The following is a 27,763-nucleotide window of genomic DNA, read 5'->3' as shown; positions in this document are numbered from 1 at the left end:
ACAATTAAAAACTCCATACTCACGCTTCATATTTACTCTGCAGTAAATTCGATATCACGGGAAGTAAAATCTGACACATGTCCAAGTTCCACATGGACCTAGTTTAAAATTATTATAAAGTAAGAAAAATCTTAGTGAAACTTAATTGTTTAAAATTTTCAATTTTCTTACAGAAAATTAAATTAAATAGAAGTTCTAAACTTACGGCCTGAGAGTCACAACATTTAAAATGTCTACCAGTATTGATGAATCGTTCAAGTGAATGGCAGATTCTAAGGCATTCTGAAAAAAAAAAAAATTTTCCCGATTTAAAAAATAAATCCAGGCTGAAATACAGATATATATATATATATTTTTAAATTATACAAACAGACAATAATTTGCATTAATGTTTAAATAATTCTGTATCATATTTAACAATTTAATTTTCTAAATTAGTTGATGATTAACTTTCTTTGTTAGAAGTTTTGAAGATTAGTTGCAACTAAACTATTTTAAATTGGATACTTTTGTTGCAGGAGGAAAAATAAGATCTCAATCAGAATTATTATTATGGATTCTATTAACATTTAAATATATTTTTACATTGTATAATATTTGTGCAAATAATAGTAACTATAGTTTCAAGCAAAACTAGTTATAGTGGGACTGCATAATATAGTTGTCATCTGTTTAGATAAAAACATTAACACATTTATGAATATTTGGGAAAAGTTTAACAGTTTTATATCGATGAATTTATGCACAGATTATGTAATACACACACATTCTATAGTGTAGCCTGTTTAAAAAGCAACCTAACTGTTGACTCTGGTAACATTACAGTAATACCCCAAACTTATGCAATAGGTGAGACCAAGCGATAACCGTGTAAGTCGAATTTGTGTAAGTCGGGGTATAATTTCGCAATTTGTGTAAAATCCAAGTCGGATTATGTAAGCTAATAAATATTCTCATTAATCTTATCTTGTCTTTTGATTTGTTCATGGTTACAAGAAATCACCACATAGAGTCTCTCAAGTCTCCATAGATATAACCAACACAGAAATAAATAACACAAAATAAATTGTAGCTATGTGTCAATTCCGCACTACACGTCTGAACATGTAAGCTGAACAATAGTGTGTGGGGAGTGAGTAAAAGTTGCATGGTGCTCAAACAAAAGACGAATCAATGAGATTTGAAAATCACGTAACTCCAGGTTCGCATAAGTCGAGGTATTACTGTATGTTGTGAACTCAACTTACAGAAATGAATTGAAATATAATTGAACTGATTTCTCTAACAGGCATACTAAAATAGTTTTGTTCTTTTTGGAGAATTTTTATGAAATGCTTACACACTTGACAATTAGAAAAATTATTATTATTATTATTGAAAGATATAAATTGTCAAAATATATCCTACGCTCAGGAAAAATTTATTTTGTGATTAAACAAAATAAAAAAAACTAGGAAATACTGTATTTTAAAACAATGACAATTTATAATACAATTTTTTTTTCAAATCTATGATTGTAACTGAAAAAAAAGGAGAAAAAGTAAAACAATTTTTTACACATTTTTAATAATCTAATTGATTTTGATAATAATTGTTTACTTTAATGCCTTTGGTTTTCCACTGGGCAAGAATTATCTGCAAGTTTTTCTTTCGATATGTCATTGCTGTCATCATTGATTGGTGTCCGCCAATTATAACAGACATGGCCTCAGCCTCGGACATCTTGTGTTCGGTCTGTACGCCATGGTGAAATGAATTTTGAAGGTGTTTCTGAAAAATGTTTTAAACAGATATTTAATAAGTAAATTTTTAATTTTTTAAAAGATTAAATTTTCAAAGTATACATATATTTATTCTACATCAAGAGCTACATTAATAATCATTTAACTATTCAGATGTTAATAGTGCATAGTTTAATCTTGTCCAGTTTTGGCACTGAGCAAGATTTTTCTGTATTCCATTCTAGTGTATTTTAGATATTTAATGTTCTAATAATTCCTTTTAATTTTTAGGTATTAGTTTCAGTTTGTATCTCAAGTTTATTACTGTTATAACTAAATCACTTTTAATACTTTTAATTAATAAAATATAAACTTAAATTTTTAAGTGAATCATTCATTATAATATAAAGTACTATCTTTAATAAGAAGGATTAAAAATTCAATTTTATTTTTATATGCAGTAATACTTTTACTTTAAATATTTTACTTTAAAAACAAAGATTTTCTAAGTATTTTGATAGTAATTCTCTTATTGAAATGATAAACACTTTTGTGCTTGCTGCTGGAAAAACATGTTACACATTTAAATTTACTTCTGTCAATTATTTTGTCACATTGTATTTGATATCTTTCATATCCTCAAATTGCATTCCTTTGACTCTGGGAAGTTATAAATAGTCCAAGGAAAATTTAAAGCATGGAGGTTGCAAAACTCTTATCTAAATCTAATGAATAACATAATGATGGACCAATGACTTCTGGAATCAAGCCACTTTGATTTTATTAATTTTATCTAACTTTATTGAGAGTTTGAAATGATCATGTTTACAAAACTAGAGCTGCATTTCATAAATTTATGAATTAAAGCATGTATATGATAAAAATATCAGAAAGCAACTCCTTGTTTCTTGTAGAAACCTTAAGTTTCTGTAACAGCTAAAGATTTTTACAAGAAACAACTTTCAGAATGAATCTTGATTTCAGACACTGCTATTCAAGCAGAACTCCCTTGAATTGATTTGAATACAAACCAGTAATTTGAGTCTCATATATTTTATTTAAAAGCTGAAAAACATTGAGATATGAGATCTATGAAAAGTTCACAAACATTTTAAATTATATAACTGAGAACTGAATCTGAATGAAGCATGCACAGCTCTCTACCAGCAAGTTTTGTGTACTATCTGCCAATAGTAGTTTGTTCTATCTTCACTTCTTGTTATGTCATGGTCATTTGTGTAAACACATGTTAATTGTATTTTGTGATTTTCTTTCCATGAGTGCAATTGAATGAAGACTTCTGGGATGGCTAGGTCTGATAAAAATTTCATGAAAAACACCATCACTAGGGATGAGACATGGGTCTACAAATATGACATGGAAGCAAAATGTCAGTCATCACAGTGGGTGAAAAAATCTTTACCATGACCTAAAAATGTGCAACAAATTTGGTTGAGTGTGGAGGTCTTGCTCACTGTTTTGATGGTGTCGTTCATTGAGAACTTCTTCCAAAAGGAAAGAGAGTAAATAAGGAATACTATCTGGAGATGATTAAACATCTTCATGAAGTAGTGAGGAAGAAGAATGACTGTTTGGAGAGAACAGCATTATGACAATGCTCCTATCCACACATCACTGCTGATAATAGAGTCTTTGGCCAAGAACTTGATGTCACTTATTCTCTAACCTTCAAGTTCACCAGACTAAGGCTCAGCAGACTTATTTTTGTTTTCCATATTAAAATCTGCTCTCAAAAGTTGCTGTTTTGAATCCATTGACACCATTACAGAAAATTTGCTAGTGGAGCTGCACATCATCCCAAAAGAAGTGTTCCTTTCACGGCAGAAATGCTGAATTCAGTGCATAGACTCAGGAAGTAAATACTTCAAAGGTGACAAAACTGACTAGGCTAAATAAAATCTAGTTTACTAGCTTCTAGGTTAAAAGCAAACAACTTCTATTTGCAAAGTTTGCAAACTTTCCAGACAGACCTTGTATATTTGTCAAAGTCAAAAATAATTCTAAAATCACAAAGTACTGGTTATATTCAAATGAATTCAAAAGCAGTTCTGTTCAAATAATAAAATATCGAAGATTTTTCTCAAAAATTAAATCACATTTTTATAAGATACTTTTGTAGGTAAGAAATTAGTCTTGATTCCTCATTAATATTGAAAATAGCAAAGAGCAATGTCATTTTGTAGGTGATCGATTGGATATTGAATAAAGAAGAAATATCAAATGAAATCTCTGAGAAGTTTGAACACTTCATTTCTATTAATAATAAGAATTTTCACAATATGAAAGCTTTAACACAAAGTTGAAAGAATACAGTTCATGAATAAAACTGGAGTGTGATGGATTAATTGGCTGTTAGAAATGAGATTCAACATATCCACATAATTTTTGCATGATTATAATGAACATATTTCTGAAACTCAAATAATAGACATCATTTCCTTACTTTCCCTACATATTTACGAACATAAGAAAAAGTTGAAGAAGAAATCATTGTACTTAAAATGTTAATTCAACTTTATAAAACTTACAGGAAGAAATTCTTCTAAATCAAGACCTGCAGGTCTCTCCCTCTGGTCAGGAATGAAGTCGATGAAATTCGGCACCACCTGCCTCTCGGGATGTATTATTGCTCTCTGAGGTTTGACTTCTTTTTCCACTATTGGTACGGGTCTAACGACAGAGATGGTGGAAGAGTCAAAAGTCTTGATGTTGTGTCTCATGATAGAATGTTTTTCCAAAGGCTTTACAGTTGTTACAGTAATTGGAGGATTACAAACATTCTGAACTATTTTCTGATCTGGTATTTTTGTGTAAGTTAAATTTAATGCTGAGTGACCGACTGACATGGATGCGGTAGTAACTAATGAAATCTTCTTTTCTTTATTTGGCAAAAGGTTTGGCATCTCCACGGGAGGAACAAATGGTGGAAGTTTGTTGTCAGAAACGCTAACATTCTGCACATCGCTCGTCTGATTATTTAAATCTGAATAAAAAATAAAACAAACACAAAATTTATACTAAGCATTAAACTTTTACATATGTTAGCATAGAATTGTGTCAATGTTTTCAATATAAATTGAGATTTCTCCTGCAAAAAGCAAGCTAAATAAAATCTCTCTCCAGAAGCATAGTACAATCTTACTTTTGTGAGATAAGAATACTAATCTATATAATAAAAGCATACAAACAAATAAAAAAAGGAATATAAAATATGCATGCATACCCTCTGGAGGTGACGGAAACGGTTCCACCTTTGGAGGGGTTCGAGTCACTAGCAAAACAAAAACCAACAATTTAGTTCATGCTAATTACATGCAATATACTTTATATTCATGCAAACAAAATCTGACAAAGGAACTAAAAAGTACAGAATACAACTTAAGTATAATTATGTTGTAATAATAATGAAATTTTATTATTAAAATGATAAATTACTAGTGGGATTGTCAAAGTTTAATTAAAATCTTTTCTTTTCCTTATGTGTGAAACTTACTTAAAGAATTAATGAATTATTGTTTGTATTTTGTACTTCAGAATTAATAATTACGAATTAAAGAAATCACAATTTCTTCTATAAGATGTGTATAAATTCATTGGCAGAAGCATTCAATTCTATTCTCTAATATACCTTTGTATGTTTCTTATTTATTGAAACTCCCAATGAGCCCAAGAAAAATAATTGGTTTCTTCAATAAGTTTTTAATATATTAAATTATTCAAAAAATTTTGTAATTGAGATGTTTTTTAAATTTTGTCAATATAAAAGTCATANGTTTTAGTTTTTCACATTATTTAGTTTTGTTTTATTTATTGTTTTATATTTTTTGTGTGCTCTATTTCTTGTGGGAGAGGGAAGGAGCATGGTAAGAAGAAAATGTCTAGGGCCCCAAAGTGGGTTAATCCGGTCCTGGCTCTCGTTGGCTGTAGCTCACCGACTGCTCCGACCCGACTACAAATATTTAACTTTTTAAATCTGTCCGACTGGAACGACCAATCGGTCGCCCGACTGCTGTTGCCATGACAACACGACTTGAAGTCGGATTAGTCGGTCATAGTGTGAAACAGCCCTAAGACTATTTTCTCGTGTATTAAATCGATTGCAACCCAGTTCTAGAATGTTTGGTCTAGAATCTAGATTTTCGTTGTTTTTAAACCAGTGAAGTTTGCTTTATAAAACATTTGAGTACTTGGACAGTGGTTCTTCCCGATATTCTAATGTTTGAATTTTGTTCTGGACATTTCAAAATTTTAATATTCTAATTTGATTGTTAAGTAATGGTTCCGTTTAAACTTATTAGCCAGTAATTCGCCCTGGTTTGTCTTTGGCTGTTTTTCAATTCTTCAAATTTAGGACGTATTTGTCGTGTTTAGTGAGTGGTTGGTGCAATGTGAGGCTCATTGGGCTGCAATTTGAAAAAAATTGTAGACCTATAAATTCCCACTGTTGTCCATCAGTCTGTCTTTCTTTAATCTCGAGAACTGAGTTTGATGAAAGACAAAGCCAGATATGGAAACCTTAGTGGCAAGAGGCCCGATTAACTATATACGAACTTCCGATACAAACCGGAAGTCAAAAGATTTCAATTCAAAATTTCCCCCAAAAGGAATTAGATAACTGGCATGACTATTGCTAGCAGGAAAGTATGATGTACAGCACAGGGGCAAGTCACTACTAATTTGAGGTGGAGAGCATATATTTTAAATGAAGTAAATTTAAAATATGATTAAAAATTGCAGCCTGGCATTGTGACAGTGTCACCGTAAGTAATTGCTTGTTTTATATAACATTCCATACCAAACTTTGCCATTTTTTCAATAAAATTATCCAAACAATAATAAACTAAAATATTTTAATATGCTAAATTAACACGAGATACATTCACTCGCAGTCACTCGCTTACGTTAGTGGGCACGGTCGGAGATGTGCCCGCTGGCCGAACCGTCTCGCCAACGAAGAACTTAGAAGCTGCTCCGGGAACTCAAAGTTGAGTGGCACTTTTGTGATAAACGGAGTCGTTTGAGCAACCTGCCACCACCTTGGCATTTTGGTACTATTGCACACAATTTGTTAAACAATAAATACATTCAGCAGTTACTCTACATAAGAAGTAATTAATTCATGCATTAGTTCATTTGATCTTCATTATATTTACAATAAAAAGTTCTCTTTATACATATACCACACTGCAATGCACTTTTACATCTTATTCCTTTAGAGGAGTATAGGGGGCAGTGAATGATCTCTTATTGGAATATTTTCTAATTTTACAAAACCATGAAAGTTTGAGGCAATGGTACATTCTGTAATGGAATGAAAAACAACACGGTACACTTAGGATTTTTGATATACAAATTCTCAAAGGCAAATACTATCACAGTAAGAAAAACAAAGTCGAAAGATTTTGCTCTCTCGTGGACGAACCGGTCGCAGGTCCATCGAGAGGAAACGCGAACGTTAGGACCAACGACGACGGCAATCTCGAAACCTCCCGGAAAACTGGAGATCTGTACAAGTTTTCCCTCAGGGAAAATATATAAAAAACCTACCGACGAATCAGCGGAGTATTAACTGAAAGGAACTGGGCCTTCGGACACAAGAAGGCCTCCTTTCTCTTGCATCCGTGGATAACTTTTTACACAAATTATTCTAAGCTTCTCATGAGAATGTGGAGTTCGCGAAAAGACTGTCCCAACTTTCCCTGCAACGTCTGGCGTTTTAGTATAAAGGCACGTATCGACAGAAGTTGGTTATAACAACTCATACACTTGTTATACCTGGAGAAAAAATGAAATTTTATATTAGAAAAATACTGTACTTTAAGTTTTGCTTTGCAAATAAAGTTCTAATTAAACAATTTTAAATTAAATCTCAATCTGCCATATAAAAAAAAGTCTAGAAATAGTAACATTCCATAACAGTTATTTTTCCATTTCCAAGATTCTCATGTAACAATAAAATTTAAAATCTTGCTAAATCTTTTTCATAGATCATCATTAGATATATATTAAAATAAATAAATTTACCTCTCTTCTCTCGTGATGTCCACTCCCACCCCTGGAGGAGCAGTTATGTTTGTTTTGATAACCACTGCAAAATTTTTCAAGATGAGCTTCAGTCCTGCACATCCCACAGTCATATGCCTAAACAAAAAATATTTTCTTGAAATACTATCAAATTTCTTCCATTGTCTTTAAACATAAAAAAACTAACATGTAATAGGACAGCACAACATGCTCATAATAAATTAGTGAAGAATCTAAAATGAGATAAGTGAATAAATAGTACCGGAGAAGGCTGGCATTACGGGAAAAATTTCTATGTATCTCCAAATAAAACCTAGTGTGAATCCTACGACAAATTTCTTAAATAATACTTTCAAGATACGACCGACTCTCATGTCAAAAAATTATATTCCAAACAGAGGAAAGAACAATATTTTTAATAAGAGAATGCATAGAGAAATCATTATTTAGGTGTCTTTAAGTTACAAGACTGAAATGCAAGTTTTAGAAAGTCATTAGAGACTGATTCTACATGTAAGTGCAAGCCTGGACTCAACATTACTGGAATCCGCAACATAATTGTAAAACTAAACAAAACTTTAAGTTGGACAGAAACAAGATTGAAAGCAGAGTTAAAAATTATTTAACTTTTCTGTTTTCGTTCCGCACTTCTGTCATACTGCAACCAATAAAAACGCAAGGATTTGTGACGTGTAGTCAAGTGCATTAGTTATGTGTAGTTTGATTGTCATAATGACGGAAAGTGTAGCGAAAAGGATGAGGAAACAAATAAATTTAAAATTATTCTTCGAAGAAGTTAGAAAATACAGATGTCTGTATGACAAAAAAATGTAAATAATTCAAAGATTATTAACAATTTTATTGTTAATAATCTTTGAATTGTTAATATTTACATTAATATGCAGAGAAAGCACGGCAAAATCTGTAGCATCGTCCATGTTTGACTCTTTGCGACAATTACAGAACTGATCAATAGATGGTGCATTGCCACATAACATTCATTTCAGTGCTAGTGGAGTCAAGTTAAAATGAAAACATAACCGAAAAGAAAACTATGTTTCAGTTCTGTTTCCGAGTTTCTGTTTTCAGGTAATGTGGAGTCCAGGCTTAACACTAAAATAGTACATGTTAACAAAGCACTTTTCATGTAGATGCTACCAAAATGTCGGTGACTTATTTTTTAAACTACGTAGTTACCAATAAATGAAAAATCCAAAATTTGGATAAATGAATTAGGATGATTGTGGGAAGTTAGGTAGCAATGTTACCACAGGCATTTTCCATTGCATTCCCAATGTTAAAAAATCTCAAATGAAATATTTCACTTCAGTGTAACAAAGTATTACATGATTATTTTAACACACAAATCAAATGACTAATTGATAAAATTGAACAATAAACAAACTAGTCTAGATTTGCAACACAGATTGTATTTTGGTATAAAAAATAAACAAATAAATAAAATAACCATAACATAAAAACTGTACAAAGAAAACTTGTAACAAAAATCTGTAAGTTCTTTGAAATAATGCAAGAGATTTCTTGGATAAACATGCAGGAGTTTATGTCAAACATTTGACATCCGAGTACAGATTCAGAACATAATATGCATGCTTTATAAGAATCCAGTAGTCACATCCACTCTAAAATTACAAATGTAATAAATGCAAGTTTCAATATCGTTCAGAGTGAAAGAATGACTACAAATGCTTCAATTAAATGTTTTGGTCGCCAGTAAGAATCATAATGCAGCAATCTTTAATTGCTGCATGATGAAATACAGAGTCAGTTCTTTGGAAGCATTTTCAGTTTGTTAGAAATACACTGAGTGGACAAATTATTAGGGACTAATTTGGCTAGGTCCATTAGTGATGCATAGTGAGACAACAGCAATGAGTAGCATATAAAAAACATGCTCAATATTAACAGAACTGTTTATAAGTATAGTTAGCCAGAACATGGGTAATATAAAAGATTTAAACATCTTTGATTGAGGCATGATCTCAGGCAAGAAGAGTTGGTTCCAGTATTTTGAAAACTGCTAACATCCCTGGACTTTCTCAGGCAACAATATCTTGAGTGTTCAGAGAGTAGTAGCTGTCAAGCAATAAATGCAAGTGTGGACAGAAAGGCTTGTGAATTAATGGGGTAACAGGTAAACTGGCACAAATTGTCCATTCCAACAATTGAATTTGAAAGTAAATAATTTCTGTGAATCTACATCTTAATACAGGTATACCTCGACTTACGTCGTTTCGAGTTACGTCGTTCCCGATTATACGTCGTTTGTCAAAAAAGTATATGGAAAAATAAAAATCAAGTTTAAGTCATTTTATTCGACTTTACGTCTGTCCGCCACAAATATTGAAGTCGTAATATCACTAGATAAACGTTTAAAGCACATAAAATCATATTAAAATATATACATTTACAAGTATGTACTGTATTTACAGTACATGCATTCGTAAATTTAGATTACTTTTTTCTGTACTATATTAAAAACTAAAATTTATTTGTTTGTAAGCTTAAAATAGATCCTTATTAACCATATATTATTAAAAATGCATTAATAAATAAAATACAGAACCAGAAATGGTAATTTATGGTTTAGCCTAGTGACAAGTAGATTCGGACACAAGTAAATTCGACTTACGTCGCTTTCCTGGAACCAATTACCGACGTAAGGCAAAGTATACCTGTATTATATTTTGGCTTGTGTAATATAAGACAAACTTGCTCGGCTTGCTTCCAGTTTTTAGATTGACTGGTCGAAGACATGCTACACACATTTTGAATTCATAATTATTAATTTACAATTAAAAACTCCATACTCACGCTTCATATTTACTCTGCAGTAAATTCGATATCACGGGAAGTAAAATCTGACACATGTCCAAGTTCCACATGGACCTAGTTTAAAATTATTATAAAGTAAGAAAAATCTTAGTGAAACTTAATTGTTTAAAATTTTCAATTTTCTTACAGAAAATTAAATTAAATAGAAGTTCTAAACTTACGGCCTGAGAGTCACAACATTTAAAATGTCTACCAGTATTGATGAATCGTTCAAGTGAATGGCAGATTCTAAGGCATTCTGAAAAAAAAAAAAATTTTCCCGATTTAAAAAATAAATCCAGGCTGAAATACAGATATATATATATATATTTTTAAATTATACAAACAGACAATAATTTGCATTAATGTTTAAATAATTCTGTATCATATTTAACAATTTAATTTTCTAAATTAGTTGATGATTAACTTTCTTTGTTAGAAGTTTTGAAGATTAGTTGCAACTAAACTATTTTAAATTGGATACTTTTGTTGCAGGAGGAAAAATAAGATCTCAATCAGAATTATTATTATGGATTCTATTAACATTTAAATATATTTTTACATTGTATAATATTTGTGCAAATAATAGTAACTATAGTTTCAAGCAAAACTAGTTATAGTGGGACTGCATAATATAGTTGTCATCTGTTTAGATAAAAACATTAACACATTTATGAATATTTGGGAAAAGTTTAACAGTTTTATATCGATGAATTTATGCACAGATTATGTAATACACACACATTCTATAGTGTAGCCTGTTTAAAAAGCAACCTAACTGTTGACTCTGGTAACATTACAGTAATACCCCAAACTTATGCAATAGGTGAGACCAAGCGATAACCGTGTAAGTCGAATTTGTGTAAGTCGGGGTATAATTTCGCAATTTGTGTAAAATCCAAGTCGGATTATGTAAGCTAATAAATATTCTCATTAATCTTATCTTGTCTTTTGATTTGTTCATGGTTACAAGAAATCACCACATAGAGTCTCTCAAGTCTCCATAGATATAACCAACACAGAAATAAATAACACAAAATAAATTGTAGCTATGTGTCAATTCCGCACTACACGTCTGAACATGTAAGCTGAACAATAGTGTGTGGGGAGTGAGTAAAAGTTGCATGGTGCTCAAACAAAAGACGAATCAATGAGATTTGAAAATCACGTAACTCCAGGTTCGCATAAGTCGAGGTATTACTGTATGTTGTGAACTCAACTTACAGAAATGAATTGAAATATAATTGAACTGATTTCTCTAACAGGCATACTAAAATAGTTTTGTTCTTTTTGGAGAATTTTTATGAAATGCTTACACACTTGACAATTAGAAAAATTATTATTATTATTATTGAAAGATATAAATTGTCAAAATATATCCTACGCTCAGGAAAAATTTATTTTGTGATTAAACAAAATAAAAAAAACTAGGAAATACTGTATTTTAAAACAATGACAATTTATAATACAATTTTTTTTTCAAATCTATGATTGTAACTGAAAAAAAAGGAGAAAAAGTAAAACAATTTTTTACACATTTTTAATAATCTAATTGATTTTGATAATAATTGTTTACTTTAATGCCTTTGGTTTTCCACTGGGCAAGAATTATCTGCAAGTTTTTCTTTCGATATGTCATTGCTGTCATCATTGATTGGTGTCCGCCAATTATAACAGACATGGCCTCAGCCTCGGACATCTTGTGTTCGGTCTGTACGCCATGGTGAAATGAATTTTGAAGGTGTTTCTGAAAAATGTTTTAAACAGATATTTAATAAGTAAATTTTTAATTTTTTAAAAGATTAAATTTTCAAAGTATACATATATTTATTCTACATCAAGAGCTACATTAATAATCATTTAACTATTCAGATGTTAATAGTGCATAGTTTAATCTTGTCCAGTTTTGGCACTGAGCAAGATTTTTCTGTATTCCATTCTAGTGTATTTTAGATATTTAATGTTCTAATAATTCCTTTTAATTTTTAGGTATTAGTTTCAGTTTGTATCTCAAGTTTATTACTGTTATAACTAAATCACTTTTAATACTTTTAATTAATAAAATATAAACTTAAATTTTTAAGTGAATCATTCATTATAATATAAAGTACTATCTTTAATAAGAAGGATTAAAAATTCAATTTTATTTTTATATGCAGTAATACTTTTACTTTAAATATTTTACTTTAAAAACAAAGATTTTCTAAGTATTTTGATAGTAATTCTCTTGTTGAAATGATAAACACTTTTGTGCTTGCTGCTGGAAAAACATGTTACACATTTAAATTTACTTCTGTCAATTATTTTGTCACATTGTATTTGATATCTTTCATATCCTCAAATTGCATTCCTTTGACTCTGGGAAGTTATAAATAGTCCAAGGAAAATTTAAAGCATGGAGGTTGCAAAACTCTTATCTAAATCTAATGAATAACATAATGATGGACCAATGACTTCTGGAATCAAGCCACTTTGATTTTATTAATTTTATCTAACTTTATTGAGAGTTTGAAATGATCATGTTTACAAAACTAGAGCTGCATTTCATAAATTTATGAATTAAAGCATGTATATGATAAAAATATCAGAAAGCAACTCCTTGTTTCTTGTAGAAACCTTAAGTTTCTGTAACAGCTAAAGATTTTTACAAGAAACAACTTTCAGAATGAATCTTGATTTCAGACACTGCTATTCAAGCAGAACTCCCTTGAATTGATTTGAATACAAACCAGTAATTTGAGTCTCATATATTTTATTTAAAAGCTGAAAAACATTGAGATATGAGATCTATGAAAAGTTCACAAACATTTTAAATTATATAACTGAGAACTGAATCTGAATGAAGCATGCACAGCTCTCTACCAGCAAGTTTTGTGTACTATCTGCCAATAGTAGTTTGTTCTATCTTCACTTCTTGTTATGTCATGGTCATTTGTGTAAACACATGTTAATTGTATTTTGTGATTTTCTTTCCATGAGTGCAATTGAATGAAGACTTCTGGGATGGCTAGGTCTGATAAAAATTTCATGAAAAACACCATCACTAGGGATGAGACATGGGTCTACAAATATGACATGGAAGCAAAATGTCAGTCATCACAGTGGGTGAAAAAATCTTTACCATGACCTAAAAATGTGCAACAAATTTGGTTGAGTGTGGAGGTCTTGCTCACTGTTTTGATGGTGTCGTTCATTGAGAACTTCTTCCAAAAGGAAAGAGAATAAATAAGGAATACTATCTGGAGATGATTAAACATCTTCATGAAGTAGTGAGGAAGAAGAATGACTGTTTGGAGAGAACAGCATTATGACAATGCTCCTATCCACACATCACTGCTGATAATAGAGTCTTTGGCCAAGAACTTGATGTCACTTATTCTCTAACCTTCAAGTTCACCAGACTAAGGCTCAGCAGACTTATTTTTGTTTTCCATATTAAAATCTGCTCTCAAAAGTTGCTGTTTTGAATCCATTGACACCATTACAGAAAATTTGCTAGTGGAGCTGCACATCATCCCAAAAGAAGTGTTCCTTTCACGGCAGAAATGCTGAATTCAGTGCATAGACTCAGGAAGTAAATACTTCAAAGGTGACAAAACTGACTAGGCTAAATAAAATCTAGTTTACTAGCTTCTAGGTTAAAAGCAAACAACTTCTATTTGCAAAGTTTGCAAACTTTCCAGACAGACCTTGTATATTTGTCAAAGTCAAAAATAATTCTAAAATCACAAAGTACTGGTTATATTCAAATGAATTCAAAAGCAGTTCTGTTCAAATAATAAAATATCGAAGATTTTTCTCAAAAATTAAATCACATTTTTATAAGATACTTTTGTAGGTAAGAAATTAGTCTTGATTCCTCATTAATATTGAAAATAGCAAAGAGCAATGTCATTTTGTAGGTGATCGATTGGATATTGAATAAAGAAGAAATATCAAATGAAATCTCTGAGAAGTTTGAACACTTCATTTCTATTAATAATAAGAATTTTCACAATATGAAAGCTTTAACACAAAGTTGAAAGAATACAGTTCATGAATAAAACTGGAGTGTGATGGATTAATTGGCTGTTAGAAATGAGATTCAACATATCCACATAATTTTTGCATGATTATAATGAACATATTTCTGAAACTCAAATAATAGACATCATTTCCTTACTTTCCCTACATATTTACGAACATAAGAAAAAGTTGAAGAAGAAATCATTGTACTTAAAATGTTAATTCAACTTTATAAAACTTACAGGAAGAAATTCTTCTAAATCAAGACCTGCAGGTCTCTCCCTCTGGTCAGGAATGAAGTCGATGAAATTCGGCACCACCTGCCTCTCGGGATGTATTATTGCTCTCTGAGGTTTGACTTCTTTTTCCACTATTGGTACGGGTCTAACGACAGAGATGGTGGAAGAGTCAAAAGTCTTGATGTTGTGTCTCATGATAGAATGTTTTTCCAAAGGCTTTACAGTTGTTACAGTAATTGGAGGATTACAAACATTCTGAACTATTTTCTGATCTGGTATTTTTGTGTAAGTTAAATTTAATGCTGAGTGACCGACTGACATGGATGCGGTAGTAACTAATGAAATCTTCTTTTCTTTATTTGGCAAAAGGTTTGGCATCTCCACGGGAGGAACAAATGGTGGAAGTTTGTTGTCAGAAACGCTAACATTCTGCACATCGCTCGTCTGATTATTTAAATCTGAATAAAAAATAAAACAAACACAAAATTTATACTAAGCATTAAACTTTTACATATGTTAGCATAGAATTGTGTCAATGTTTTCAATATAAATTGAGATTTCTCCTGCAAAAAGCAAGCTAAATAAAATCTCTCTCCAGAAGCATAGTACAATCTTACTTTTGTGAGATAAGAATACTAATCTATATAATAAAAGCATACAAACAAATAAAAAAAGGAATATAAAATATGCATGCATACCCTCTGGAGGTGACGGAAACGGTTCCACCTTTGGAGGGGTTCGAGTCACTAGCAAAACAAAAACCAACAATTTAGTTCATGCTAATTACATGCAATATACTTTATATTCATGCAAACAAAATCTGACAAAGGAACTAAAAAGTACAGAATACAACTTAAGTATAATTATGTTGTAATAATAATGAAATTTTATTATTAAAATGATAAATTACTAGTGGGATTGTCAAAGTTTAATTAAAATCTTTTCTTTTCCTTATGTGTGAAACTTACTTAAAGAATTAATGAATTATTGTTTGTATTTTGTACTTCAGAATTAATAATTACGAATTAAAGAAATCACAATTTCTTCTATAAGATGTGTATAAATTCATTGGCAGAAGCATTCAATTCTATTCTCTAATATACCTTTGTATGTTTCTTATTTATTGAAACTCCCAATGAGCCCAAGAAAAATAATTGGTTTCTTCAATAAGTTTTTAATATATTAAATTATTCAAAAAATTTTGTAATTGAGATGTTTTTTAAATTTTGTCAATATAAAAGTCATAAAATGTCTTAAACTGTATAAAATACAGGATCTTCCAAAATAAATTCCACATTTTAAATTACTGTGATTATGTTAATTACTATCCAAGAACTATTTATTGTACACCAATTGATAAAGTAATCCTCAGAGTTTTGTCACCCATCTGCATTTGAAATGTTTCATTGTCTTTACGAAGCATTGTAAACAAAAATAACAACTCTGCAACAAAGAAGATATTTAATACTTTTTGCAGTTTGCAGAGTTGAAATTGGTCATCATTGTGCAACATGAGAAATCTACAGGAGTCACTGGAGGAGTGATAATAGAAATGCCTTAACAAGATAGAAAGAACGAGTATCAGATGTGTGCAGTGAAACATGAGGTGCCCTTGTTGAGAAATTTTAATGGGAAAATGTGAAACTGACTGTTTTCCAATGTTTTTATATATATTACAATATTCTTGGATAACAACACAATTACAGCTTTTAAAATTAAACATTAACATTCTTTTTGGAAGACCTTGTACATATACATAGTACATTTGGTCAATAGATACTATAATGCTTTAGCCAAACAAGTTTGTTCATTAGAGAAATAACTTAATTTGAAGAAAGAAATTCTATAACATTAAAAGCAATTATGCAAAACTGCTTAACTCAAATAATACTTTAGATAAACAATTCAAGATTGTCTTATTTTTAAATGTAGTTTCTTTTAGTGGAAAATGTTTGATTTAATGTTCATAAAAATAGATTTACAATACCAATGACACCAATTTTTTAATAAAAACTATGAAAAGAAAATTTTAATTTACATGAAGTTTTGCCAAACAGCTTAATTATTACTGTAATAAATTACAACGAATGTATTTTAATCTCTTAAAGTTAGTTTAACTATGAATGGCACCTAAGTAATAAAATCATTATTTGATACTTCTAGAAGTAAAAAATATTTTCTTACTTAACATTTAAAATACTGTTTGGCTGTGTTTTGCCTATATACTAAACATAACTGATCTTTGTATTTCGTAGCATCTTTGAATTTCATCTTAATTTTATCTTGACACACATTATTTGTGTAAATTTATTATTAATTGTAATTTAACTATATAAATTGTAAAATGCTCCTATGTTTCTTGTTTTAGAAGTATTAACCAATACTTACATTCTCTCCTAGGATGGAAAATTTCATTGTAATCGTGCTGATCTTTGATGTCAGCAGATGACGCAGCATCGTCTGACTGTTCGTCTGGCGTTGAAGAGTCTTCTTCAGCTACTTTTACTTCAACTCTAAAATAACAAATTACAGTGTGTAAAAAAATTATTTTCACAAACTATCTTACTGTAAAATTGACTCACTGAGATTTTCTGGAATGTCTATTTTTCACGAAACTCTTCCGGAAATGTCCTCTAAATTTATTAACAACAAATGCTTTTAATATAATCTCAGAGAGGTTTACAAAATAAATTAGTTATAATTAGCACATTACCCAGGTGAAAAGGGAGAAGGTGTGATAACTACGGAAGGTCCCATTTGACCAAATGGCTGAACTCTCTTCAAATCTACCACGTAAACTGATACACTGGTTAAAGAGAAAGCTCCAGCAATCTAAAAAGCAAGTTAAATGAGTTAAACCTGTTGAATTTTGAAAACAATCTTATTTTAAAATGATTACCAATTGATTCTGAGATGCTGCTATATCAGTGACTTTACCCCATCCCATGACTAGAGTGTCAAATGTACGTGCGGGTTCCCAACCGTAAACCTTTAATAAATCTTGAGCACCACTAAATAAACATTCGCCTTCAGGATTGAAATATATACATCTGTAATAAAATGTGTGACATTAAATTTATGAAGTTACTTAGTTATTCTATATTTTAAACGTACCTAACAGGAGCAGAATCCCCTTCCGTAGAAGTGACCAATTGAAAGCTTTCAAGATCCCAAAATTTTACTGTTCTAAAATTAAAATACTTTATAAGTTAATAATTTAAAAAACAAATATAAAAGACCCCATATAAGCTTTATGAGAAATTGGTCCTGGTGGTTTAGCTGCAACTTTTATATTTTATAGTTCTAGTAGTCCTGATCAAAAGTCAAAGGCACGAAGTCAAAAAATGGGCATTTTTGAGCATCCAAGATGCAAAGATAGCATAATTCATGCCAATGTTGTAAGGCCCTACTTAAATCTTTTTCATTTCAAAATATAAAAAGATATGCCCCAACATTTTGAAAAACTTATCAAGTCTCAGGAGTGCATCTCTTGCAAGAAGGGTTCCCATGCACCATATGGAGGAGTGCATTATAAACTTAAACAGGCAAGAATCAATGTTGCTTGTACCACATAATGAATAAATATTGATGTTTGGCACAGAGAAATACAGATAACATAACTAACATCAATGACATTTGAAAACACATTTTATATTTTGAAAAAAAGATTTAGGGCTTCACAACATATGTGCAAATTATACTGTTTTTGCATATTGGATGTTTGATAATTCACAAATGGTCATTTTTTTTATTTTGTGCCTATGGTGACTTTTGATTGGAACCACTAGAACTACAAAATATGAAAGATTCAGCCAAATTCACCAACATCCATTTTCCATAAGTTTTTTGCAAGGTTTATGATGAATCTTGATTCATCATAATATCATATTTGTTATACCTGTCTGAGCTTCCACTGGCAAGAAGGAATTCGTTTGGATGGAAATCCACATCACCGACGGAACCCGTGTGGCCTCGAAATTCATTCAGCATTTTCCCGGCAGGAAGGTCCCACAACTGAAATGAAAACATGTTTTTCCATCAAAAATTTCTAAAATTATTAGAAAATATATAAAATTTTCATTAGATTTCATATTATTTTAAATATACTTGCCCATATTAAAACAGACACAACACATATAGTCACTTCTGTTGTCTGGTTGTGTTTAAACACAAGTGACAATATGCACAATATTGCAAATACAACGCAAATAAATGTTTTCTGTAAAATATAATATTTGAAAAGTAGAACAGTGACATTCTTTTCAAATACAGTGAAAACTGCTTAGGCGACCACCTGCATTCGACGGGCATCTGTCAAAACAGGCAAAAATTTCTGGCACTGAATAATTTATCCATAATCTTCATATAAGTTACCTGTATTAAACGACCACCTGTGTAACACAACCAAGAGCATCGATTTTTGGTCCAAAACAACATACAACAACTGTAATAAGCACCACTTCCGCAAATATATCTGGTCTAAACTATTGTTCAACAACGTTTCCCCCCTCCTATTATAATGAATTAGTCTAAACTCTCATTCGAATCCATCTTGGGCACTTCTCCCACCCTTGAAATTAGGTGCAGGTCTTAATGAATTAGTCTAGCAACAAAGGAAATTCATTTCAGTTTGTTCGAAATTGTCCAAAAAACGAAAGAAATGCACAGTGCTGTCGTTAGAAGATCGTATTAAAGTTATCACAACAGCAATTAGCGGTGAACTTTAACTGTGAGAAAACGAAATTTATTTTACTGTAGACCTACAGTATTTTCCTTGGAGGTATAAAATATTGTACACAATACAATTAATCGGCTGATCTCATTGTTTGATAAAATTTATTTTTATTTATTTATTTAGAAGCTCATATACAGTACATGTGTGATAAATAGTTTCTGTATCAACCTACCTTATTTCCACGATATTTTTAGAAAAATAATATCCAAGTAATTTTTGCACGCAAAATATTCAAAGAATAATAAATGCATTAATGCAAAAATCAGTTTTACAGACAACCTTCCTTTTTCAATTCTGCAATGACAATTGTGAAATGTAATGANTATTAACCATATATTATTAAAAATGCATTAATAAATAAAATACAGAACCAGAAATGGTAATTTATGGTTTAGCCTAGTGACAAGTAGATTCGGACACAAGTAAATTCGACTTACGTCGCTTTCCTGGAACCAATTACCGACGTAAGGCAAGGTATACCTGTATTATATTTTGGCTTGTGTAATATAAGACAAACTTGCTCGGCTTGCTTCCAGTTTTTAGATTGACTGGTCGAAGACATGCTACACACATTTTGAATTCATAATTATTAATTTACAATTAAAAACTCCATACTCACGCTTCATATTTACTCTGCAGTAAATTTGATATCACGGGAAGTAAAATCTGACACATGTCCAAGTTCCACATGGACCTAGTTTAAAATTATTATAAAGTAAGAAAAATCTTAGTGAAACTTAATTGTTTAAAATTTTCAATTTTCTTACAGAAAATTAAATTAAATAGAAGTTCTAAACTTACGGCCTGAGAGTCACAACATTTAAAATGTCTACCAGTATTGATGAATCGTTCAAGTGAATGGCAGATTCTAAGGCATTCTGAAAAAAGAAAAAATTTTCCCGATTTAAAAAATAAATCCAGGCTGAAATACAGATATATATATATATATATATATATTTTTTTAAATTATACAAACAGACAATAATTTGCATTAATGTTTAAATAATTCTGTATCATATTTAACAATTTAATTTTCTAAATTAGTTGATGATTAACTTTCTTTGTTAGAAGTTTTGAAGATTAGTTGCAACTAAACTATTTTAAATTGGATACTTTTGTTGCAGGAGGAAAAATAAGATCTCAATCAGAATTATTATTATGGATTCTATTAACATTTAAATATATTTTTACATTGTATAATATTTGTGCAAATAATAGTAACTATAGTTTCAAGCAAAACTAGTTATAGTGGGACTGCATAATATAGTTGTCATCTGTTTAGATAAAAACATTAACACATTTATGAATATTTGGGAAAAGTTTAACAGTTTTATATCGATGAATTTATGCACAGATTATGTAATACACACACATTCTATAGTGTAGCCTGTTTAAAAAGCAACCTAACTGTTGACTCTGGTAACATTACAGTAATACCCCAAACTTATGCAATAGGTGAGACCAAGCGATAACCGTGTAAGTCGAATTTGTGTAAGTCGGGGTATAATTTCGCAATTTGTGTAAAATCCAAGTCGGATTATGTAAGCTAATAAATATTCTCGTTAATCTTATCTTGTCTTTTGATTTGTTCATGGTTACAAGAAATCACCACATAGAGTCTCTCAAGTCTCCATAGATATAACCAACACAGAAATAAATAACACAAAATAAATTGTAGCTATGTGTCAATTCCGCACTACACGTCTGAACATGTAAGCTGAACAATAGTGTGTGGGGAGTGAGTAAAAGTTGCATGGTGTTCAAACAAAAGACGAATCAATGAGATTTGAAAATCACGTAACTCCAGGTTCGCATAAGTCGAGGTATTACTGTATGTTGTGAACTCAACTTACAGAAATGAATTGAAATATAATTGAACTGATTTCTCTAACAGGCATACTAAAATAGTTTTGTCCTTTTTGGAGAATTTTTATGAAATGCTTACACACTTGACAATTAGAAAAATTATTATTATTATTATTGAAAGATATAAATTGTCAAAATATATCCTACGCTCAGGAAAAATTTATTTTGTGATTAAACAAAATAAAAAAAACTAGGAAATACTGTATTTTAAAACAATGACAATTTATAATACAATTTTTTTTTCAAATCTATGATTGTAACTGAAAAAAAAGGAGAAAAAGTAAAACAATTTTTTACACATTTTTAATAATCTAATTGATTTTGATAATAATTGTTTACTTTAATGCCTTTGGTTTTCCACTGGGCAAGAATTATCTGCAAGTTTTTCTTTCGATATGTCATTGCTGTCATCATTGATTGGTGTCCGCCAATTATAACAGACATGGCCTCAGCCTCGGACATCTTGTGTTCGGTCTGTACGCCATGGTGAAATGAATTTTGAAGGTGTTTCTGAAAAATGTTTTAAACAGATATTTAATAAGTAAATTTTTAATTTTTTAAAAGATTAAATTTTCAAAGTATACATATATTTATTCTACATCAAGAGCTACATTAATAATCATTTAACTATTCAGATGTTAATAGTGCATAGTTTAATCTTGTCCAGTTTTGGCACTGAGCAAGATTTTTCTGTATTCCATTCTAGTGTATTTTAGATATTTAATGTTCTAATAATTCCTTTTAATTTTTAGGTATTAGTTTCAGTTTGTATCTCAAGTTTATTACTGTTATAACTAAATCACTTTTAATACTTTTAATTAATAAAATATAAACTTAAATTTTTAAGTGAATCATTCATTATAATATAAAGTACTATCTTTAATAAGAAGGATTAAAAATTCAATTTTATTTTTATATGCAGTAATACTTTTACTTTAAATATTTTACTTTAAAAACAAAGATTTTCTAAGTATTTTGATAGTAATTCTCTTGTTGAAATGATAAACACTTTTGTGCTTGCTGCTGGAAAAACATGTTACACATTTAAATTTACTTCTGTCAATTATTTTGTCACATTGTATTTGATATCTTTCATATCCTCAAATTGCATTCCTTTGACTCTGGGAAGTTATAAATAGTCCAAGGAAAATTTAAAGCATGGAGGTTGCAAAACTCTTATCTAAATCTAATGAATAACATAATGATGGACCAATGACTTCTGGAATCAAGCCACTTTGATTTTATTAATTTTATCTAACTTTATTGAGAGTTTGAAATGATCATGTTTACAAAACTAGAGCTGCATTTCATAAATTTATGAATTAAAGCATGTATATGATAAAAATATCAGAAAGCAACTCCTTGTTTCTTCTAGAAACCTTAAGTTTCTGTAACAGCTAAAGATTTTTACAAGAAACAACTTTCAGAATGAATCTTGATTTCAGACACTGCTATTCAAGCAGAACTCCCTTGAATTGATTTGAATACAAACCAGTAATTTGAGTCTCATATATTTTATTTAAAAGCTGAAAAACATTGAGATATGAGATCTATGAAAAGTTCACAAACATTTTAAATTATATAACTGAGAACTGAATCTGAATGAAGCATGCACAGCTCTCTACCAGCAAGTTTTGTGTACTATCTGCCAATAGTAGTTTGTTCTATCTTCACTTCTTGTTATGTCATGGTCATTTGTGTAAACACATGTTAATTGTATTTTGTGATTTTCTTTCCATGAGTGCAATTGAATGAAGACTTCTGGGATGGCTAGGTCTGATAAAAATTTCATGAAAAACACCATCACTAGGGATGAGACATGGGTCTACAAATATGACATGGAAGCAAAATGTCAGTCATCACAGTGGGTGAAAAAATCTTTACCATGACCTAAAAATGTGCAACAAATTTGGTTGAGTGTGGAGGTCTTGCTCACTGTTTTGATGGTGTCGTTCATTGAGAACTTCTTCCAAAAGGAAAGAGAGTAAATAAGGAATACTATCTGGAGATGATTAAACATCTTCATGAAGTAGTGAGGAAGAAGAATGACTGTTTGGAGAGAACAGCATTATGACAATGCTCCTATCCACACATCACTGCTGATAATAGAGTCTTTGGCCAAGAACTTGATGTCACTTATTCTCTAACCTTCAAGTTCACCAGACTAAGGCTCAGCAGACTTATTTTTGTTTTCCATATTAAAATCTGCTCTCAAAAGTTGCTGTTTTGAATCCATTGACACCATTACAGAAAATTTGCTAGTGGAGCTGCACATCATCCCAAAAGAAGTGTTCCTTTCACGGCAGAAATGCTGAATTCAGTGCATAGACTCAGGAAGTAAATACTTCAAAGGTGACAAAACTGACTAGGCTAAATAAAATCTAGTTTACTAGCTTCTAGGTTAAAAGCAAACAACTTCTATTTGCAAAGTTTGCAAACTTTCCAGACAGACCTTGTATATTTGTCAAAGTCAAAAATAATTCTAAAATCACAAAGTACTGGTTATATTCAAATGAATTCAAAAGCAGTTCTGTTCAAATAATAAAATATCGAAGATTTTTCTCAAAAATTAAATCACATTTTTATAAGATACTTTTGTAGGTAAGAAATTAGTCTTGATTCCTCATTAATATTGAAAATAGCAAAGAGCAATGTCATTTTGTAGGTGATCGATTGGATATTGAATAAAGAAGAAATATCAAATGAAATCTCTGAGAAGTTTGAACACTTCATTTCTATTAATAATAAGAATTTTCACAATATGAAAGCTTTAACACAAAGTTGAAAGAATACAGTTCATGAATAAAACTGGAGTGTGATGGATTAATTGGCTGTTAGAAATGAGATTCAACATATCCACATAATTTTTGCATGATTATAATGAACATATTTCTGAAACTCAAATAATAGACATCATTTCCTTACTTTCCCTACATATTTACGAACATAAGAAAAAGTTGAAGAAGAAATCATTGTACTTAAAATGTTAATTCAACTTTATAAAACTTACAGGAAGAAATTCTTCTAAATCAAGACCTGCAGGTCTCTCCCTCTGGTCAGGAATGAAGTCGATGAAATTCGGCACCACCTGCCTCTCGGGATGTATTATTGCTCTCTGAGGTTTGACTTCTTTTTCCACTATTGGTACGGGTCTAACGACAGAGATGGTGGAAGAGTCAAAAGTCTTGATGTTGTGTCTCATGATAGAATGTTTTTCCAAAGGCTTTACAGTTGTTACAGTAATTGGAGGATTACAAACATTCTGAACTATTTTCTGATCTGGTATTTTTGTGTAAGTTAAATTTAATGCTGAGTGACCGACTGACATGGATGCGGTAGTAACTAATGAAATCTTCTTTTCTTTATTTGGCAAAAGGTTTGGCATCTCCACGGGAGGAACAAATGGTGGAAGTTTGTTGTCAGAAACGCTAACATTCTGCACATCGCTCGTCTGATTATTTAAATCTGAATAAAAAATAAAACAAACACAAAATTTATACTAAGCATTAAACTTTTACATATGTTAGCATAGAATTGTGTCAATGTTTTCAATATAAATTGAGATTTCTCCTGCAAAAAGCAAGCTAAATAAAATCTCTCTCCAGAAGCATAGTACAATCTTACTTTTGTGAGATAAGAATACTAATCTATATAATAAAAGCATACAAACAAATAAAAAAAGGAATATAAAATATGCATGCATACCCTCTGGAGGTGACGGAAACGGTTCCACCTTTGGAGGGGTTCGAGTCACTAGCAAAACAAAAACCAACAATTTAGTTCATGCTAATTACATGCAATATACTTTATATTCATGCAAACAAAATCTGACAAAGGAACTAAAAAGTACAGAATACAACTTAAGTATAATTATGTTGTAATAATAATGAAATTTTATTATTAAAATGATAAATTACTAGTGGGATTGTCAAAGTTTAATTAAAATCTTTTCTTTTCCTTATGTGTGAAACTTACTTAAAGAATTAATGAATTATTGTTTGTATTTTGTACTTCAGAATTAATAATTACGAATTAAAGAAATCACAATTTCTTCTATAAGATGTGTATAAATTCATTGGCAGAAGCATTCAATTCTATTCTCTAATATACCTTTGTATGTTTCTTATTTATTGAAACTCCCAATGAGCCCAAGAAAAATAATTGGTTTCTTCAATAAGTTTTTAATATATTAAATTATTCAAAAAATTTTGTAATTGAGATGTTTTTTAAATTTTGTCAATATAAAAGTCATAAAATGTCTTAAACTGTATAAAATACAGGATCTTCCAAAATAAATTCCACATTTTAAATTACTGTGATTATGTTAATTACTATCCAAGAACTATTTATTGTACACCAATTGATAAAGTAATCCTCAGAGTTTTGTCACCCATCTGCATTTGAAATGTTTCATTGTCTTTACGAAGCATTGTAAACAAAAATAACAACTCTGCAACAAAGAAGATATTTAATACTTTTTGCAGTTTGCAGAGTTGAAATTGGTCATCATTGTGCAACATGAGAAATCTACAGGAGTCACTGGAGGAGTGATAATAGAAATGCCTTAACAAGATAGAAAGAACGAGTATCAGATGTGTGCAGTGAAACATGAGGTGCCCTTGTTGAGAAATTTTAATGGGAAAATGTGAAACTGACTGTTTTCCAATGTTTTTATATATATTACAATATTCTTGGATAACAACACAATTACAGCTTTTAAAATTAAACATTAACATTCTTTTTGGAAGACCTTGTACATATACATAGTACATTTGGTCAATAGATACTATAATGCTTTAGCCAAACAAGTTTGTTCATTAGAGAAATAACTTAATTTGAAGAAAGAAATTCTATAACATTAAAAGCAATTATGCAAAACTGCTTAACTCAAATAATACTTTAGATAAACAATTCAAGATTGTCTTATTTTTAAATGTAGTTTCTTTTAGTGGAAAATGTTTGATTTAATGTTCATAAAAATAGATTTACAATACCAATGACACCAATTTTTTAATAAAAACTATGAAAAGAAAATTTTAATTTACATGAAGTTTTGCCAAACAGCTTAATTATTACTGTAATAAATTACAACGAATGTATTTTAATCTCTTAAAGTTAGTTTAACTATGAATGGCACCTAAGTAATAAAATCATTATTTGATACTTCTAGAAGTAAAAAATATTTTCTTACTTAACATTTAAAATACTGTTTGGCTGTGTTTTGCCTATATACTAAACATAACTGATCTTTGTATTTCGTAGCATCTTTGAATTTCATCTTAATTTTATCTTGACACACATTATTTGTGTAAATTTATTATTAATTGTAATTTAACTATATAAATTGTAAAATGCTCCTATGTTTCTTGTTTTAGAAGTATTAACCAATACTTACATTCTCTCCTAGGATGGAAAATTTCATTGTAATCGTGCTGATCTTTGATGTCAGCAGATGACGCAGCATCGTCTGACTGTTCGTCTGGCGTTGAAGAGTCTTCTTCAGCTACTTTTACTTCAACTCTAAAATAACAAATTACAGTGTGTAAAAAAATTATTTTCACAAACTATCTTACTGTAAAATTGACTCACTGAGATTTTCTGGAATGTCTATTTTTCACGAAACTCTTCCGGAAATGTCCTCTAAATTTATTAACAACAAATGCTTTTAATATAATCTCAGAGAGGTTTACAAAATAAATTAGTTATAATTAGCACATTACCCAGGTGAAAAGGGAGAAGGTGTGATAACTACGGAAGGTCCCATTTGACCAAATGGCTGAACTCTCTTCAAATCTACCACGTAAACTGATACACTGGTTAAAGAGAAAGCTCCAGCAATCTAAAAAGCAAGTTAAATGAGTTAAACCTGTTGAATTTTGAAAACAATCTTATTTTAAAATGATTACCAATTGATTCTGAGATGCTGCTATATCAGTGACTTTACCCCATCCCATGACTAGAGTGTCAAATGTACGTGCGGGTTCCCAACCGTAAACCTTTAATAAATCTTGAGCACCACTAAATAAACATTCGCCTTCAGGATTGAAATATATACATCTGTAATAAAATGTGTGACATTAAATTTATGAAGTTACTTAGTTATTCTATATTTTAAACGTACCTAACAGGAGCAGAATCCCCTTCCGTAGAAGTGACCAATTGAAAGCTTTCAAGATCCCAAAATTTTACTGTTCTAAAATTAAAATACTTTATAAGTTAATAATTTAAAAAACAAATATAAAAGACCCCATATAAGCTTTATGAGAAATTGGTCCTGGTGGTTTAGCTGCAACTTTTATATTTTATAGTTCTAGTAG

The 27,763-nt window shown here is 30.3% G+C and overlaps 2 protein-coding genes across 2 annotated transcripts in view; both read right to left on the bottom strand.

Annotated features, from left to right (window-relative positions):
- On the bottom strand, positions 1-5,011 carry LOC111629481 (katanin p80 WD40 repeat-containing subunit B1-like). Its single transcript, XM_023373396.1, has 5 exons — positions 4,966-5,011; positions 4,271-4,725; positions 1,600-1,770; positions 206-282; positions 1-98 (listed from the first exon to the last, which is right to left on the bottom strand). Exons 2-5 carry the CDS (start codon positions 4,643-4,645, stop codon positions 20-22), a joined length of 702 nt encoding a protein of 233 aa, XP_023229164.1. The 5' UTR covers positions 4,646-4,725; positions 4,966-5,011; the 3' UTR covers positions 1-19.
- Positions 5,012-6,575: 1,564 nt separating this feature from the next.
- The window catches only part of LOC111629440 (katanin p80 WD40 repeat-containing subunit B1-like), a 74,113-nt gene continuing 52,925 nt past the window's right edge, over positions 6,576-27,763 (bottom strand). Inside the window, exons 8-32 of the mRNA XM_023373339.1 lie at positions 27,568-27,639; positions 27,353-27,503; positions 27,167-27,285; positions 27,036-27,086; positions 26,842-26,966; positions 25,152-25,199; positions 24,457-24,911; positions 21,786-21,956; positions 20,382-20,458; positions 20,200-20,274; positions 20,098-20,143; positions 19,753-19,767; positions 18,744-18,859; positions 17,960-18,031; positions 17,745-17,895; positions 17,559-17,677; positions 17,428-17,478; positions 17,234-17,358; positions 15,544-15,591; positions 14,849-15,303; positions 12,178-12,348; positions 10,784-10,860; positions 10,602-10,676; positions 7,767-7,883; positions 6,576-7,517 (exon numbers count right to left, since the gene is read on the bottom strand). Coding sequence (XP_023229107.1) covers positions 7,385-7,517; positions 7,767-7,883; positions 10,602-10,676; positions 10,784-10,860; positions 12,178-12,348; positions 14,849-15,303; positions 15,544-15,591; positions 17,234-17,358; positions 17,428-17,478; positions 17,559-17,677; positions 17,745-17,895; positions 17,960-18,031; positions 18,744-18,859; positions 19,753-19,767; positions 20,098-20,143; positions 20,200-20,274; positions 20,382-20,458; positions 21,786-21,956; positions 24,457-24,911; positions 25,152-25,199; positions 26,842-26,966; positions 27,036-27,086; positions 27,167-27,285; positions 27,353-27,503; positions 27,568-27,639 — 3,115 coding nt within the window. The 3' untranslated portion in view covers positions 6,576-7,384. The remainder of the gene's footprint in view (positions 7,518-7,766; positions 7,884-10,601; positions 10,677-10,783; positions 10,861-12,177; positions 12,349-14,848; positions 15,304-15,543; positions 15,592-17,233; positions 17,359-17,427; positions 17,479-17,558; positions 17,678-17,744; positions 17,896-17,959; positions 18,032-18,743; positions 18,860-19,752; positions 19,768-20,097; positions 20,144-20,199; positions 20,275-20,381; positions 20,459-21,785; positions 21,957-24,456; positions 24,912-25,151; positions 25,200-26,841; positions 26,967-27,035; positions 27,087-27,166; positions 27,286-27,352; positions 27,504-27,567; positions 27,640-27,763) is intronic.

The sequence above is a fragment of the Centruroides sculpturatus genome, unplaced genomic scaffold (genome assembly GCF_000671375.1).
Source record: "Centruroides sculpturatus isolate CEXI.00-Female unplaced genomic scaffold, Cexi_2.0 scaffold85, whole genome shotgun sequence".
In the NCBI taxonomy this organism is placed as follows: Eukaryota; Metazoa; Arthropoda; class Arachnida; order Scorpiones; family Buthidae; genus Centruroides; species Centruroides sculpturatus.
The sequence above is the reverse complement of the archived record's forward strand: the minus strand, read 5'-3'. Positions and strand labels throughout refer to the sequence as shown.